This window comes from Balaenoptera ricei, chromosome 18, assembly GCF_028023285.1.
Source record: "Balaenoptera ricei isolate mBalRic1 chromosome 18, mBalRic1.hap2, whole genome shotgun sequence".
NCBI lineage: Eukaryota > Metazoa > Chordata > Mammalia > Artiodactyla > Balaenopteridae > Balaenoptera > Balaenoptera ricei.
Window position 1 is genome coordinate 21,307,329 of NC_082656.1, and position 16,328 is coordinate 21,323,656.

Genomic DNA, 16,328 nt, shown 5'->3' on the forward strand with positions numbered 1-16,328 from the left:
ATTGTAGGAATCCATTATAATTATGGATGTTAACCCCTTATCAGATATATGATTTGCAAATATTTTCTCCCTTTTCATAGGTGGCCTTTTCATTCTCTTGATAGTGTTTTTTGATGCACAGAAGTTTTTAAAGTATGAGGTAGTCCCATTTGTCAATTTTATGTTTGTTGCCTGCGCTTTTGGTGTCATATCCAAGAATCATTGCCAACTCCAATGTCATGAAGATTTTTCCCTATGTTTTTTTGTAGGAGTTTTAAAGTCTTAGATCTTATATTTCAGTCTTTAATGCCTTTTGTGTTAATTTTTTGTATGTGGTGTAAGGTAAAGGTCCAACTTCATTTTTTGCATGTAGAAAACCACTTTTCCCAGCACCGTTTCTTGAAGGAACTCTCCTTTCCCCATTGAATGTTCTTGGCACTCTTGAAGATCATTTGACCATATATGCAAGGACTTATTTCTGGGCTCTGTTTTACTCCTTTGGTCTGCTTGTCTGTCTTTCTGCTAGTACCACAGTGTTTTGATTACTGCGGCGTTACAATACATTTTGAAATCAGGAAGCATGAATCCTCTTTGCTATTACTTTTTGAAATTATTTTGGCTATTTGAGGTCCCTTGAAATTCCATATAAATTTGGGATAAATTTTTATATTTCTGCAAAAACTATCTTTGGGGTTTTGATAGGGATTGCATTGAATCTGTAGGTCTCTTTGGATGATAATGGACATCTTAACCGTATTAAATCTTCCGGTCCTTGAGCATGGAATGTCTTTCTGTTTATTTGTGTCTTAATTTCTTTCAGCAGTTTTTTGTGGTTTTCAGTGTACAAGTCTTTGACCTCCTTGGTTAGGTTTATTCCTAAGTATTTTTTACATTAAGTAATTTTTATGCTTTATTTTGTTCTTTTTTATGCTATTGTAGATGGAATTGTTTTTTAAAATTTCCTTTTCAGATTGTTCATTGTTGTATAGAAACACAACTGATTTTGTGTGCTGATTTTGCATCCTGCAACTTTGCTGAATTCATTTATCAGTTCTAACAGTTTGTTTTGCGTTGTGGAATGTATAGGATTTTCTACATATAAGATCATGCCATCTGTAAGTAGAGATAATTACTTTTTTCTTTCCAACTTGGATGCCTTTTTTAAATTTTTTTTGACTAATTGCCCTGGCGAGAACTTCCAATACTGTGTTGAATAGAAGTGGTGAGAGTGGGCATCCTTGCCTTGTCCCTTAGAGGAAAAGCTTTCAGTCTTTCACCATTGAGAATGATGTTTGCTATGGACTTTTCTTAATTGCCTTTTTTATGTTGCGATCATTCAGGATACATTATCCATCCAGTAAGTAGCTGATAATAGTTTTATGATACATAAGTTCAACAAAACCCAGTCTTTTCCCCCAAAAAGATTTTGGTGATAAGCTTAGCCCTTTCTTTGTCTTGGTAAGACATCATCTTGTCTAACTTATTTAGATGAATCAGTTTTTTTTTCTCTCCTCCCTGTGGTGACTTAGAAGAACCAGAATGATTCTGTCAGCTGTTGCTAGGACCTAGCAACATTATTATGTCTTATTGGAGCAATAAAAAATGGTTAACTGGAGCATCCATAATTCTTGAACATATTTTCCTAAAATACACTCTTTATCTTATTCAATCTGGTAGGTTTGTTTTTGAAAATGACATGTAAATCAGATATAAATTATGTTAAATGTTCTTGCTGATTTACATTTTAAGAAGTCTTTATTCTTCTCTAATGGTTCTTGGTGCTCTTGTTGTGTTATTTTGACCCAGAAATCTTTGAGAGGTGATTCTTAACTTATATCCCTGGGTAGTTCACCAGTGAAATGGTAACACATTTTGTATTATGAGGAATTGAATATTACAGAGGTTGATTCTTCATTTTCCATTTTTTTCTCCCTGGCTATCTCTACCAGGAGCAGTAAGGTATGCCTAGGATTCACTTGTTGCTCAGTGTACAGAAAAATCTGAACTTGGTTTATTTCTTCTGTCTAAGGAAACTAAGCAGCAGATTACTGAAGGACTGCATGGGTACCTGATTGTCACTGGAGTTCTAAAGCCATATTTGACAAGGTTGCATTTTGATTTAGGAGGAGTTGATTTGATTTCCAGGTGTTTTTTTTTTTAAAGGCAGATTCATTAATTTAATTTATCTCCATTACTGTGAATAAAGAATAATTCTAAAGCCAAACAGTATATTTAAGAATCTTTGTCACTGCTTTCAGATTCTGGGGTATGTAATTAAAGGTGAGTATCTAAATCCCTTTTGGAGAAAATTGCCGTTTAACATGAATTTAGATGTTATAATGGGTATATTGGGAGTATTTTGGTTATCAGGATGTGCTGTGCTTAAGTGAAAGTATGCTAATATATTTATTATTTATTAGGTTACTGAATACCTAGCGTGTGGTGGACACTGCTTTAAACATTGGTGATGCAGCAGTGAACAAAAATCTTGTCAGAAACTTTGTTACTACAGGTGGAAGTAATACAGTAATCATGTGTGTATAAAATAATATTTTTCCAAATGTGAATTGTTTTTCTCCCTTCAAGTAAAGTAAGGCTTACTAGGCCTATTGGATATAGGGGATTGCTTACATTTCTTAAAGGGTGGTTCCCAAATGCATATGCATACATGTGAGACAAATGATGTAACAAAGCCGCATGATCCTATGACTTTAAGTCCTTTTCCCTGTCTTCTGTGTCTCAGTTCTTCAACTTTCTATACCAGGAGCTACTGGATTTTAGAGGTCTGATTTGTGAGTTAAAATTTGCCCGTGTATGTTTTCGTGAGGGGGGAGAGTGTCCATATCCTCTCAGAAAAATTCATGATTTCCCCATTCTCCAAAAATTCTTAAGAGTTATTAATTATTCTTTAGGCCTTTGCCACTAATCTGGCATCGAGGATTTCAATACTCTCATCCCAAACCTTTATTGGCCATGTCAACCTAGTTAAGAATATACTCTCTTCCCAGAATATTTGTTAATTTGAATAACACTAAATTCTGTTATGTAGTTGCTTTTGAAGCGAATAGTTTCCAGGCCATAGTTCTTAAAGGAATTCTGTATCAGTGTCTTCCGATTTTACTGGTAGACTTTACTCAGCAATGATTTATTTATGCAAAATTGATCAAAACCTGCATACCACTTGTTTATCAAAAAAAAAAAAAGTGCCTTATGGATTTATTTTATTACTCTGCTTTTAGAGAATGTAGCAATTTCCCGTAATATTTTTAAAAATAAACTTTCTATGACCTGTTCGGTACAGAAAACAGCAAAATCTTGATTACTTGGAACTCAACTAAACCATTTATATTCTGTAATTTGTTTTAGAAGAGATGAGCTCACAGGAAAATTAAGTTTGAGTTAGGTATTTAGTCAGAAAATCTCTTGTGAAGGGAATATTTTGTATCAGTATTCCTAACCTACTGTATCTAGATAATCCTAAACTGGATATTTCAGCAGTGTTTCAGTGGACCTCTAATATCATCTTTATCAATGAAAATCTATATTCTATATTCTTTGCTGAATTGGGAACGACCAGTATATTAGTGTAGTTTAAGAACAAGGGCCTAAGGAAACACAGAAACTTTTTGGATAGTAGTTAACCAGAGGCGTTAGCTAACAAGTGCATATAGTTCATTCTGCTGGTTAAATATGGTTTTATGATAGGTAGTATGTTTTAATGAAAATACTAATCAAAATGCAGAATTTTGTGGTTTAATAAGATAGTATTAAGAGCATAGTAAGTTATTGTATTTTTTTCTAAATCACTTTATTATAATTACCTGAATACGTCTTGATAGGAGTATAAATGCCTGCATGAGTCTTCCTCAGATTTTAAAGACAGATGTGATCATTCAAAACTTACTGACGTTGACATCAGCTTAGTAGAATAAGCAAATTACCACCAAATTGACAGTCTTATTTTCTTTCAGTGATGGCACACATCTGAATAATTAAAATCAGAATGTTTCAGATGTTTGACAAAGGCTATTACCTATTGGATTAATTCTTTAATTTATTCATTATCTACCATTCATGTTCAAATACCATGGTCTGGACCGGTGAATCTTATGCTGTGGCTATGAAGGACAGGACAGGGAGGAATCCACGTGTGCACTAAGCATTTCTATAGACTGAATTGATAGTTTCTTTCTTTCTTTCTTTATTTTTGGCTGTGTTGGGTCTTCGTTTCTGTGCGAGGGCTTTCTCTAGTTGCGGCAAGCGGGGGGCACTCTTCATCACGATGCGCGGGCCTCTCACTGTTGCGGCCTCTCTTGTTGTGGAGCACAGGCTCCAGGCGCGCAGGCTCAGTAGTTGTGGCTCACGGGCTTAGTTGCTCCACGGCATGTGGGATCTTCCCAGACCAGGGCTCGAACCCGTGACCCCTGCATTGGCAGGCAGATTCTTAACCAGTGCGCCACCAGGGAAGCCCGATAGTTTCTTGAGTAAATGTGTACCAGTGTTACTCAGTTATATATAGAGGATGGAAGAATTACATGTTAATGTTACATTAACATTATTATTATGGAGCATTTCACAACATAAAAATAGAATAGTATAATGACCCTCATATCCATCGTTTCATCTGTACCCCTATCCACCTCTCCCATCCAGTGTTATTTTGAAGCAAACCCCAGACTTCTTATTTCATTTCATCTGTATATATCTCTAAAAGAGAAGGACACTTAAAAATATACAATCACTATCTATACCTATATCTATCTATATATATATACACAATATATATATATAACTGAATCACTTTGCTGTACACCAGAAACTCACACAATGTTGTAAATCAACCATATTTAAAAAAAAAAAAATACAGTCACTATACCAGTATCCCATCTAAAAGGAAAAAAGGAGAATAATGTAATTTTAAAATTCAGACTTTAAAAGCATTGATGAATTTGTAATATCTTTTATAATATTTTCCCAATTAGTGGACATTAGCACAAATAATATCATGAAGGATATGCAAATCTTTTAATATTAATGTGGAACCTTTGTATTCAGATTGGGAATTGCTTGTCTGAGGCATTGTCTTTTTTCTGCATTTAATTGAGCCCTGTCTATAGACCTAAAAACTATTTTTCCATGAATACTAATTTAGGCTAGGGATATAAAATTAAGACACTTAAAGAAATATGTAATATAGCTGAACATAATTATATAATATACTGAATTCATGGTAGACGTGTTAAAAATGAAATCATTTTATAAATATCAAAATAACTGCATTGGGGGGCAAAAAAGCCATTTACATTTAGTCCAATTGATCAAGGCTTGGACTCCCTTTTATAGGTGTGATATTGGGAAAATCTGTTGAACTCAGAAAAGCTCCTGTTTTGCAGCCAAAATCTAGAGTGGTATTTATGTTCCTAAAAATTGTGCTCTTAACCCTTTGTCTATCATGCTTGATGGAATTAGAGACTTGAGAGGAAAATTGTTCTTCTGGGAGGTTTTCAGTAGCAGGAGGTGGTTGGGAAGTTTAGCCCTGTTTAATAATTGGTCCAATCAGAAATGCATAACACGGCATACAAAGGCCAAAAATTTAATCTGGTAAAAATGTGGGACGGTGTGGTATGTAGTGAGACTAATGAAATAACAGATGCCCAGCCACACTATCAAAATCCGTCTCTGTCTGGCTGTGGTTTGGTGTTATCTGGTGGTAATTTTCTACTGACAGTTAAATGACCTGTGACTGGATCGAACTTCCAGGACAGTGGCAGCGATTTCAAGAATCTCCCTTCTTTGACATGCATTTTCTTGGCCTGAGCTGAGGAGATTTTGGGTCTGAGAAGTCGGACTAGGACTTGAGAACCGTTCTTTACCTCCCTCTTTCCCAAGACTGGATTGCTTGCTGTTTCTTGGCAGGGGCTGGGCCTCTCCATCTCCTCATCACCCCATCCTGTCCCAGGAGAAAGTGATAAGCTTAACTTGTCCCGCCAGTTAGAAGATAGGAGCCGGCTGTCTTCGTATTTGTTACGCTGGTGTATATTGTTTCTGGGCTTTATTGCATTTGGAATACCAACTCTCTTAGAGCTTAAAAACAATCTCCCCATGTGCCAGGGATACTGGATATTTGTCTCTTCTGACTCTTGGTCACAACGATAGGTGCAGTTTTTAGCTCACTCAAGTCATGGGATTGAACAAGTTCATGTAAGGCTCTTGAACCAGATTCTGAAAAATTATTATATTTAAATGGCACATAATTCTGGACTTGAATATCGTTGAAGAATGTGCTAATAATGCTTATCTTAACATTATTCTCCATTCTTAGACTGAGGTTTTTGAAATTAATTCATTTCTACATAAATGCAAAAATGAAATTGAACCAAAATTATTAGTACTTGGCTTAGATTTACTTGTATTATGTACTTCTTACTAGTTTGCTTGAATCAAATCTGTTTTTCAAGTACCATTTATTTATGGAGGAGACATCTTTCAAAAGATTCCCACAACAAAAGTATTCTTCTAGTTTCTGTAGATCATTCGGTTAGAAATGATTCCCCTTCTGAGGAGTATTAATCACCTGCTGCAAAGGGAGAGCAAGCTACTAGGTCTAAAACAAATCATCACACAGAAGCATTTTCTTTCTGTCTTTCATAGTTATTTAGGCAAGTTGCTCAATTTCTGAATGACACTTCCCTGCCCAAAACTCTCCAGTGATTTCTTTTATACTTAGAATAAAGTCTGAACTTTTATCATGACCTAGAAGACTCCATATCCTCTGTCCCCTGCCTGCTTTCTGACCCTCTCTCATGAACTTTTCATTCTCCCATGAATCGTAGTTACACTTGTCTTCTTTCTGTTCTTTTTATATATCACCATCCCTCCTGCCTCCTTTGTGGTTGCTGAGTCCTCAGCGTGAAAAGCTCTTTCCCTTAAATTTTCAGCTCTTGGCTCAAAAGCCGTCTTCTTAGTAAAGGCCCTTTCTTTACCAAGCACCTAATGTAGTCCCCCGATGTACTTTTTTTGGACCTAACAGTTTACACTTCATTACTCTGTTGTATAGACTTGTATGTTGCATTAACTAGCTGAAATTGGCTTTCTTTGTTGTTGGTGGGCTACTCCTGGACTCTGCAACTAAGATAGACTGTTTTGCAGTCCTCTCTGTTTCAGTTACCTCATAGGGTTGTCGTCATGAAGACCAAATGAGTTAATATACGTAAAGCACTTAAAACAATGCTGTGGACATAGTAGCAGCATATGTTACCTGCTATTGTTAATATTATTATAATCATCATTATTATTTTGTTAGTGATTTTGTCTGTCTTCTTCATTTCTGTATCCTCAGTGTCAAAAATAATGCTTAGCATAAAAGGTACTCACTTAACATTTGTCCAGTGAATCAAAATGACTCTTTTCCTTCCTTCCTCCCTCCCTTCCTCCCTTCTTTCCGGCATCCCGTTGGAGGTTAGGGCCTCAACATATAAATTTGGGGTGGAGGGTGGACACAAACATTCATTTGATAATGGATGATTAAATCAACAAACTTTTTTTTTCCCTGAAGGATAAGTAGGAAGAAAAATATGGTTAAAATGCTGAAGCCGTAACGTGACAACACATTGGTGCTCTGTCCTTACTATGATAGCTTGATTATGTAAGCTTGAACCGAAATTTTTTCTTCCATGTTATAGACACCAAATTGGAATAGACATGTGATTAGACTGTAATGTGTTTTTAAAAGATAGTTTTATGAACTATTTTATTTAAGTTTTGTGAACAAATCGCCAAAGGGTATTGTAGACATTCCTGGAACAATTTTGAGTATACCTCAGAAATAAACTCAGAACTAACCAAACTGTCATGTCAGTTCAGTGGAGAGCCACAGTCTTTATTTTTTTCAGTTTAGGTATTTCCAAACTGACTAGAACCTAATGAAATTGAAATTGGAAAGCACCAAACGATAGTCAAATTAGAATTTCTCAGTCTTGCAGTGATTTTTCTGTTCAGTATTTGAATAGCCATTGGTCATAAATGGTTTTCCAAATTTGGGCAAGACCCATTGAGCATTTGTACTCATATCTGTTAGTAAATAAATTTCAGTTTAGACTCAATTAAGTTATGGTGGTTTATGTCTTATTTTTTTTATGTGAGAAAGGAGTAACAATTTTTATTAAAAGCATGAAAGTACTGCAGAATCATAAATAACTATAATGTTTAGGATAATGTGGTGTTGTAGTTAGCTAACTTTTATTTTTTAAGTCAACTATTATCCAAAAGGTGATTTTGTTTATTTGCTTAATTTCTTGTTTTGCAAAATTCTTTCCTATATATCTGACCACTTTCCTGACTCAGTAACATGTATTTTATAGATTTAAACCTTTTATTGATAAAAGTTCTACTAAGGCATCATTTATAAACAGCATAGTTTAGAGCAGCGATTCTCAACCAGGGTTGATTTTATCTCTCTGGGGACATTTGGAGATACCTGGAGTAGTTTTTTTATCAGCATGAATGGGGGTGGGAGGGAGATGGTACTGGCTTCTAGTGGATAGGGGCCAGGGATGCTGCTCGACATCCTACAATGTACAGGACAGCCTGCCACCACAAAGAATTACTGAATACAGAATGTCAGTAGTGTCAAGATTGAGGAATCCTGGTTTAGGATTAATAATGATTTTGCCAACATTGCGGAAGTTAAAAAAATATTTATCATAGGCAGTGAAGGTAATTCTAAAATATTTTGACAGGAACTCATAATTTTTTTGAACAAACATCTGTCCTCAAAATGATTACTTTGAGAAATATGATACTTATCTGAGCATGTGATATCTGAAGTGTTATTTTTTAAACATTAGTCCTGTTTCTTTTTAGTTATTGCCCAAATGTGTGTATTCTAGCTCTCCGTCACACACACCTTTTGCATATTCATTGTAGACACAGCCCAAGACATAACAGATTATAGGAGTGATTCAGATGTGCTGCATGAGTTTATAAGTTATTTCTCTGGCAGCAGTCAAAGAAGATGATTTGAAGGCAGCGGAGGAAGCCTCAGTTAAACCAAAGCTTATGAACTAAATTTCAGTTTGTGCTGCCCAAGAGTGAAGGCAGGTTATTTAAGATAAAGACAGTATAGACAGTATGTCCTTTCCTTAACTCCAGCTTTCTTTCTCTATCCTAAATGTCAACCCAGGCAGTGCAAACTTTTGTTTGGCGTAGCTGGTGATAGCTTTTCCCTTCTCCCACAGCCCTGAATAATAGGCGTTCTTACACCCACTTTCTATCTAGATCTTATTAGTGTGTTTTCTCTTTAGCTCTTTGTGGGTTCCCTCCTCCAATACCTATTTACACTGTCAGAGATTATCTCTGGTAAGAGTGAGTTCCATACTTTACGTGAGAGTAAGAACCATCTATGCTCAGGGAGAATGTTACCTGGAAAGGGGAGTGTGCCTTGGAGCCAAAACTCAGGAGAAGGGCAGTGTATGTCTCATCTCGAACGGTTGTCTCAAGCTGACTTCAAAATCAGTCAGATCTTTAAAAATCAACTTGTTAATGATTTTACATCATTGTGAATTAAAATTTATCTTGGAATTATTACTCACACTTTTAGCTTTAACTTTTACATTCAGGTTTTTTTGTTTGTTTCTTTGTTTTTAAAGAAGATTTTCCTTTGGCTAGAAATGAAAGCTCTTGAACACATTTTTTTATTGTTGTTGCTTTCTTTGTAGGTCCACTTCCCCAGCAGGACAGCATCATTCTCCTATATCTTCTAGACATCACTCATCTTCCTCACAATCAGGATCATCTATTCAAAGACATTCTCCTTCTCCTCGCCGAAAAAGAACTCCTTCACCATCTTATCAGAGGACAGTAACTCCACCTTTACGCCGCTCTGCTTCTCCCTATCCTTCACACTCCCTGTCTTCTCCTCAGAGAAAGCAAAGTCCCCCAAGACATCGGTCTCCAATGAGAGAAAAAGGGAGGCATGATCATGAACGAACTTCACAGTCTCATGATCGGCGTCATGAAAGGAGGGAAGGTAAATACTCTATTGTGGTTTTTTTTTTTTAGAGTTCTTTAAGTGAATATTTTCTTTATTAAAAACAATGGACATTCAGATTTATTGTTAAAATAAGGGACAGAAGAGAACTGTGTTATACTACATCTCTGTAACACATGGATGATAGCTCTTGAGGGCAATAGGAGGTGCTGAAGGACATGGAAATGTAAGCTACTAAATAGATGTAAGTGGGCATTTATATGTATGCTAAGTTGGTCCTTTCTTTAGTTATGATGTTTTACTTGAGTACTTTCAAGTTCTAGAAATTTGGAATGGTATGATTCTTAGAGCATCAGTCTAATTGCTTAGCTAATTCTTTACAAACAACAGAGGTGAAGGAAAGAAAAGCAAACCAGGGAGCAGAGTTTGAACATATCAGAAATATTTTGACAAAGAGGTGAGGGCTGGGGGAATGTTCAGAAAGTCAGTGTGAACCAAGTGATCAGTATTCCAGGTCTAACTCAACAAAGAAGTCAAGCAAAGCAGTTTTCCTTTCTAGATCCCTGAGAATTATGTTAACTTTGAATTTGCTATTTTCTGTTGACGCTGAGATGTTGTTATCATCAAAACTTGGCAATACAATCTATTAGCTCTCATCTCTTTCTGTATTTCTTATCTAAGCTCCTTGTCCTTGTTTCTTTAACTTAACAAGTGTTTTTCCTAACATCTCCTGAGTTAGTTTTTTAACATAATGAGTACTCAGGAAATACAATACTTGCTGACTTGCAACAACATTTCTGTTTAATATGCATTTTTAAAGCATCGTACAGCATGCTTCTGCACCCCACACAAGACTGACAAAAAGTCACAATTTGAGTATCGTATAGCAGTCACCTATGAAACGTGTCGAAGTTAGTTTTTCTCTTCCAATCAACAGTGCAAGTTATTTTATTCAAGAAATGATGGATGCATAGGTAGGGACTGGAGAGAACACCTATTTTAAAGAATTATTCCTTGTGTACATGATTTTGGAATCAGATCAGCATAGCAGTATTTATGGAACATTGGTAAGATGGGAAAATTCTCTTATACCTATCTATGAACAACTAGAGTTGACTGGGAATATAGTATATATTTCGTGACTACTTACTGAATGAAAACTATTATTTCAAAACATAATTTATTAAACACACTAATGAAGGGGAAATTTAGTATGCAGTTGAGTCTCATAGGAATGCTTTTTGTAGTAAGAGGGGTTTATGTTATAGGAGGAATCCTTTTAATAATAAACCACACATTTTTAGGTTCTTTGTAAGGAGGATGCTTCTTTAACCTTCCATACAAGAAATGTAGTAGGTGTATATTCCTCTCTATTTAGAGATCATTTTTTGAAATAAGAATAATTTTAGTGAAAGGATGGGGAGGTAGGTAAAGAACAAAATATAGTAACTAGATGTATTCGTAAAGACAGCTGGGGGTATCATAAAAAGAGAATCTAATACTAAGTGTACAAATTTCTAGGCACAGTTGGTACTAGAGGAGGACTGGAAGGGATAGATGTGCACAAGAAGAGATGGGGATGTTGTCAGATTCTTGCCTAGCGCTTCTGTCCTTATATGGCATTCATGGATGTAGGCATATGGGCAGTTATGTTGCAGGGGAGATAAGTTATTGAGTTATTGATGAGAATCTAGGGGGTCTTGTGGATACTGGGCAGAGAAAGTCTGTGGACCTAGCCATAGGTAAATTTATAATGTCCTCGACCAAGAGCTGCTACAGTTGCTAAAATAGCCTCAGATCTTGGGGCTGTTCCAGAGTGTAAGAGCAATTTATGAAGGAATCTGAATAAAAAGTACAGGGTTTGTTCTTTGAGGGTCTCTTGTTAATTCTTTCAGTTCATATCAGATTTATGCTGTAATCAATTTATACTTTTCTAGGCATCTCTAAAGAATAGTTTCTAATCTTTGCAAATTCCTATGATGTACGGGGCTGACTAAACCATTTAAGCTCTGGGCCTCTGTTCCTTCATTTATACAATGACAAGTTTAGATTAAATAACTATTGAGGTTCATTCCAGCTTTTTTAAAACTGAAATTATTTTTTTAAATTTTTCTATGAAATGTTAGAAAATGCCTTAAGTAGAAAACTCTTTAGAGACAGGAGTGTGATTTCATTAAATAGCTCAAAAAAATAAATAAATAAGAGAGAGAGAGAAGGGGTGAATAACCGTATGTGTTTACCAGCCAGCATACTAATTGTAGGCTAGTCTCAAGTACTTAAGTACATTGGAGGTAGTCATGTGTGCTCTAGTCTGGCCTAATACTTGGTAGAGATGATTAAAGTCACTTGTGCCTCTGGATCTAAAAGTGATTTCTAAAAAGTAGGCCATCATTGATAGATCAACTTACTTGTTTCAGTTGTTTAAGATTTGTAAGTATGGGTACGTTGATGTGAGAAGATCGAGAAGATCGTGTTCAAAGTTTATCCAATCAAGACAAATAATCCAGGTGTTAATAAAATTACCTTTGGAATTTTAGCTTACAGATAGTTTTATTTTTCTCATTTGCCCATGTTTTCTCCTTTTATTTTTTGTAGAGTATGAATTACCATTGTATTAAAAAATTTAAAGCTCTGTATTAAATACATCGTCTGGTTTCCTAAAATTTTGTGAATTACAGTGTATTTCCAAAATTGCATTACAGAGACTAGAGGAAAGAGGGATAGAGAAAAGGACACAAGAGAAGAACGAGAGTATGAACAGGATCAGAGCTCTTCTAGAGACCACAGAGATGACAGAGAACCTCGAGATGGTCGGGATCGGAGAGATGCCAGAGATACTAGAGACCGAAGGGAACTAAGAGACTCCAGAGACATTCGGGACTCCAGGGAGATGCGAGATTACAGCAGAGATAACAAAGAGAGCCGCGATCCCAGAGATTCTCGGTCTACTCGTGATGCCCACGACTACAGGGACCGTGAAAGTCGAGATGCTCATCGAAAGGAGGACGCATATCAGGAAGAATCCCGAAGTTACGGCAGAAACCATTTGAGAGAAGAAAGTTCTCGCACTGAAATAAGAAATGAGTCCAGAACTGAGTCTCGAAGTGAAATTAGGAATGATCGGATGGGCAGAAGTAGGGGAAGAGGTCCAGAGTTACCTGAAAAGGGTAAGGTTTTTGACTTGTCAGTGAACTGTGTGTTGTATGTTCATAGAGAAATTATTAACCTCCTAAGATTTGTTTTCTAAAGATATTATTTCTGACGTTCATTATCACTTTGTCAAAGTAATTTTCAATTAATTGAATTTGTGATTTTCCCTATAAGCGCCGAATAGGAATTATTAGCTACAGTAGCAGAAGATAGATGGGGCCTGACTTAGACCTCCTGGTTGAACTATGTCCAGTCATGCCTACCATCTTGTTTAATGTGGAACACTAAGAAAATTGCTATCAGGCAAAAAGTAGCATCAAAAAGAAATAATTTCTAATAAACAGGTATATAGATAAAATGATCATTAAAATGGGATTAAATCGTGGGCTTTCAAAATTGATGGTGTCAGAAGTGACTGACTTGTGTATTCATTAGTACTTGTGCTTGCTTCAGAACCACCTCAAAACATCATTTATCCGGATCTTGAGCCATTTTTCTTATCTTCCTCTAAAAAGCATTTGCCATCACCATTATCATCAATAACTACCTACCTATATGGTCTTGACTGTCTCCAAACTGCCTTAACTGAGTTAGCTTTGACCTCTCTCTTCCTCCACCCACTTCACTCCCCTTCCCCAAAACACTGCTGCAGAATTGTGACCACTCTTACTCTTTCCAGAGGCCTGTTGGTTTATCCTGGTCAGTATTACAGTTTCATGTTAAGATGAAGGCCCCTCACCTTCTCGTTCGTAGTTGTCTTGGCTTTTCTTGGCCCTTTGCTTTTTCATATACATTTAAAAAATGAGTTGTCTTTTTTTTTTTTAATTTCATGAAAAACTGTTGGATTTTTATTTCACATACATTAAATTTATTGATTTGTAACTTTTTCTGTTAAGGTCTTGTACATGTTTTGTTCCTGGGTACCCTCTATTTTTCTTGCCATTGTAAATGGTACTTAAAAAAAAAATTCTCTCTTTTTAATAATGCATTCACATGGTTCAGAATTTCAAGGCTGCAAAAGGATGTATAGTGAAAGCCTCCCTTCTATCCCTGACCTGGTTCCTTCTTTCACCAATTTTGTATGTATCCGTCTGAAGAATATTCTACACAAGCAGATGTATATGTCTATTCATTTTCTCCTCTGGTTTTACAAATATAGTTTAAAAAAATATTTTTATTTTAAAAAAACACACAACTATATACTCTATACCCTGCTGTTTTCACTTAAAAAATATCTTGGGGACTTCCCTCGTGGCGCAGTGGTTAAGAATCTGCCTGCCAGTGCAGAGGACACAGGTTTGAGCCCTGGTCCAGGAAGATCCCACATGCCATGGAGCAACTAAGCCCATGCGCCACAACTACTGAGCCTGCACTCTGGAACCTGCGAGCCACAGCTACTGAGCCCATGTGCCACAACTACTGAAGCCCGCACACCTAGAGCCCGTGCTCTGCAACAAGAGAAGCCACCTCAATGAGAAGCCCACGCACCACAACAGAGTGTAGCCCCCGCTCGCTGCAACTAGAGAAAGCCTGTGCGCAGCAACAGAGACCCAACGCAGCCAAAAATAAATAAATAAATAAATAAATTTATTTAAAAAAAAAAATCTTGGAGATGGTTCCATATCAGTCAACTTGGTAAATAGCCACCTCCTTTTGAAAGGGTGCATAGTGTATGTTGTAGGATATACCATAAAGTTAATAAATCCTATATATTTAGGTGTTCTAATCTTTTTTTTGTTTTTGAATACTGCTTAAGTGAATAACTGTGTACAGGTGCACCAAATAATATATTTTAAAACATTTTTTCTGATGCTTATTGCTGGTGTATGGAAATGGTAATTAATATTTTTATACTAATCTTACATTGTGATATTGCTGTATTTTCTTAGTAGATTTAATTAGATTCTCTTAAACATTTATGTATGGGAACAGGTTTGGCTCTTCCTTTCTGAGTATTATTTATTTACTGTCAAGTAACCTGCTGAGCAGCTGTTTCAATGAACTGTTTACTACAAGTGATATAATGGGCGTCTTTGCTTTGTTTCAGATTTTAAAGGATTATTGCTGGCATTTCACCATTAAGCATGGTGTTTGTAAATTTTTAGCAGATGCTTTTTATTGTGTTAAGGATGTCTCCTAATTTTCCAAACTTAGCTGACAGCTTCTATCATGACTGCTTTTCTGTGTCTTGAGATCATATAGTCAGTCTCTTTTACCTTGTTACTTATGTTAATGTATTTTTTAAAATTTAGAACTATTCTTGCATTTCTAAGATAAATACACATTTCATTTTTTTAAAAAGTTCTAAAATAGGTGTGTTAAAATTTAATTTTGAATTAAGCATCTTTGTTTTTAATTGAGATTGGCATATAATCAATGGTATGATGGTAAATATTTAACAACTTACTCTTCAGGATAAAAGCCCTGGCTTGTAGCTAATGCCAATTTCCATGGTATAAATTACTCCTGCCATAGCAGATTTTGAGCTACTAATGTCACTCAGTGTGGACATGGGAAGAGGTGCACACAGTTGGCTCTCCGGTTCCACCGTACCACTGCATAGCTTTTGTTTTTTATATTGTCTTTGTTTGGTTTGGAGATCAGAGTTATAGTAGCCATATAAAATGTGTTGGAAAGTGTTGCTTCTTTTTTTCTCTTATTTGGAACAATTTATGTATAAATGATGTTATCTTTTTATATATATATATAAATTTATTTATTTTTATTTTTGGCTGCATCGTTGCTGCACACGGGCTTTCTCTAGTTGCAGCTAGCAGGGGCTACTCTGTTGCGGTACACAGGCTTCTCGTTGCGGTGGCTTCTCTTGTTGCGGAGCACAGGCTCTAGGCGCGCGGGCTTCAGTAGTTGTGGCTCACGGGCTTTAGAGCACAGGCTCACTAGTTATGGCGCACGGGCTTAGTTGCTCCGCGGCATGTGGGATCTTCCCAGACCAGGGCTTGAACCCGTGTCCTATGCCTTGGCAGGCAGATTCTCAACCACTGTGCCACCAGTGAAGCCCTGGTTATCTGTTTCTTGACAGTTTGATAATATTTATCTGTTCTAAACACTTTCTGAATTTTAGTATGATTTCTTCTTTGACTCATGAGTTGTATAGAAATAGGATTTTAAATTTCCAGTCATGCTTTTAAAAATAAATCCCCTACCCCAATTTTAATTGTCATCGGAGAAGATTGAAGTCAGTCTTTTGGCA

The 16,328-nt window shown here is 36.2% G+C and overlaps 1 protein-coding gene across 8 annotated transcripts in view; it reads left to right on the forward strand.

Annotated features, from left to right (window-relative positions):
• The window catches only part of ZC3H13 (zinc finger CCCH-type containing 13), an 86,653-nt gene that overhangs the window by 44,306 nt on the left and 26,019 nt on the right, over positions 1-16,328 (forward strand). For all 8 annotated transcript variants that reach the window (XM_059902853.1, XM_059902858.1, XM_059902859.1 and 5 more), the window contains 2 exons: positions 9,696-10,006; positions 12,670-13,134. In XM_059902853.1, the coding sequence (XP_059758836.1) occupies positions 9,696-10,006; positions 12,670-13,134 (776 nt within the window). The remainder of the gene's footprint in view (positions 1-9,695; positions 10,007-12,669; positions 13,135-16,328) is intronic.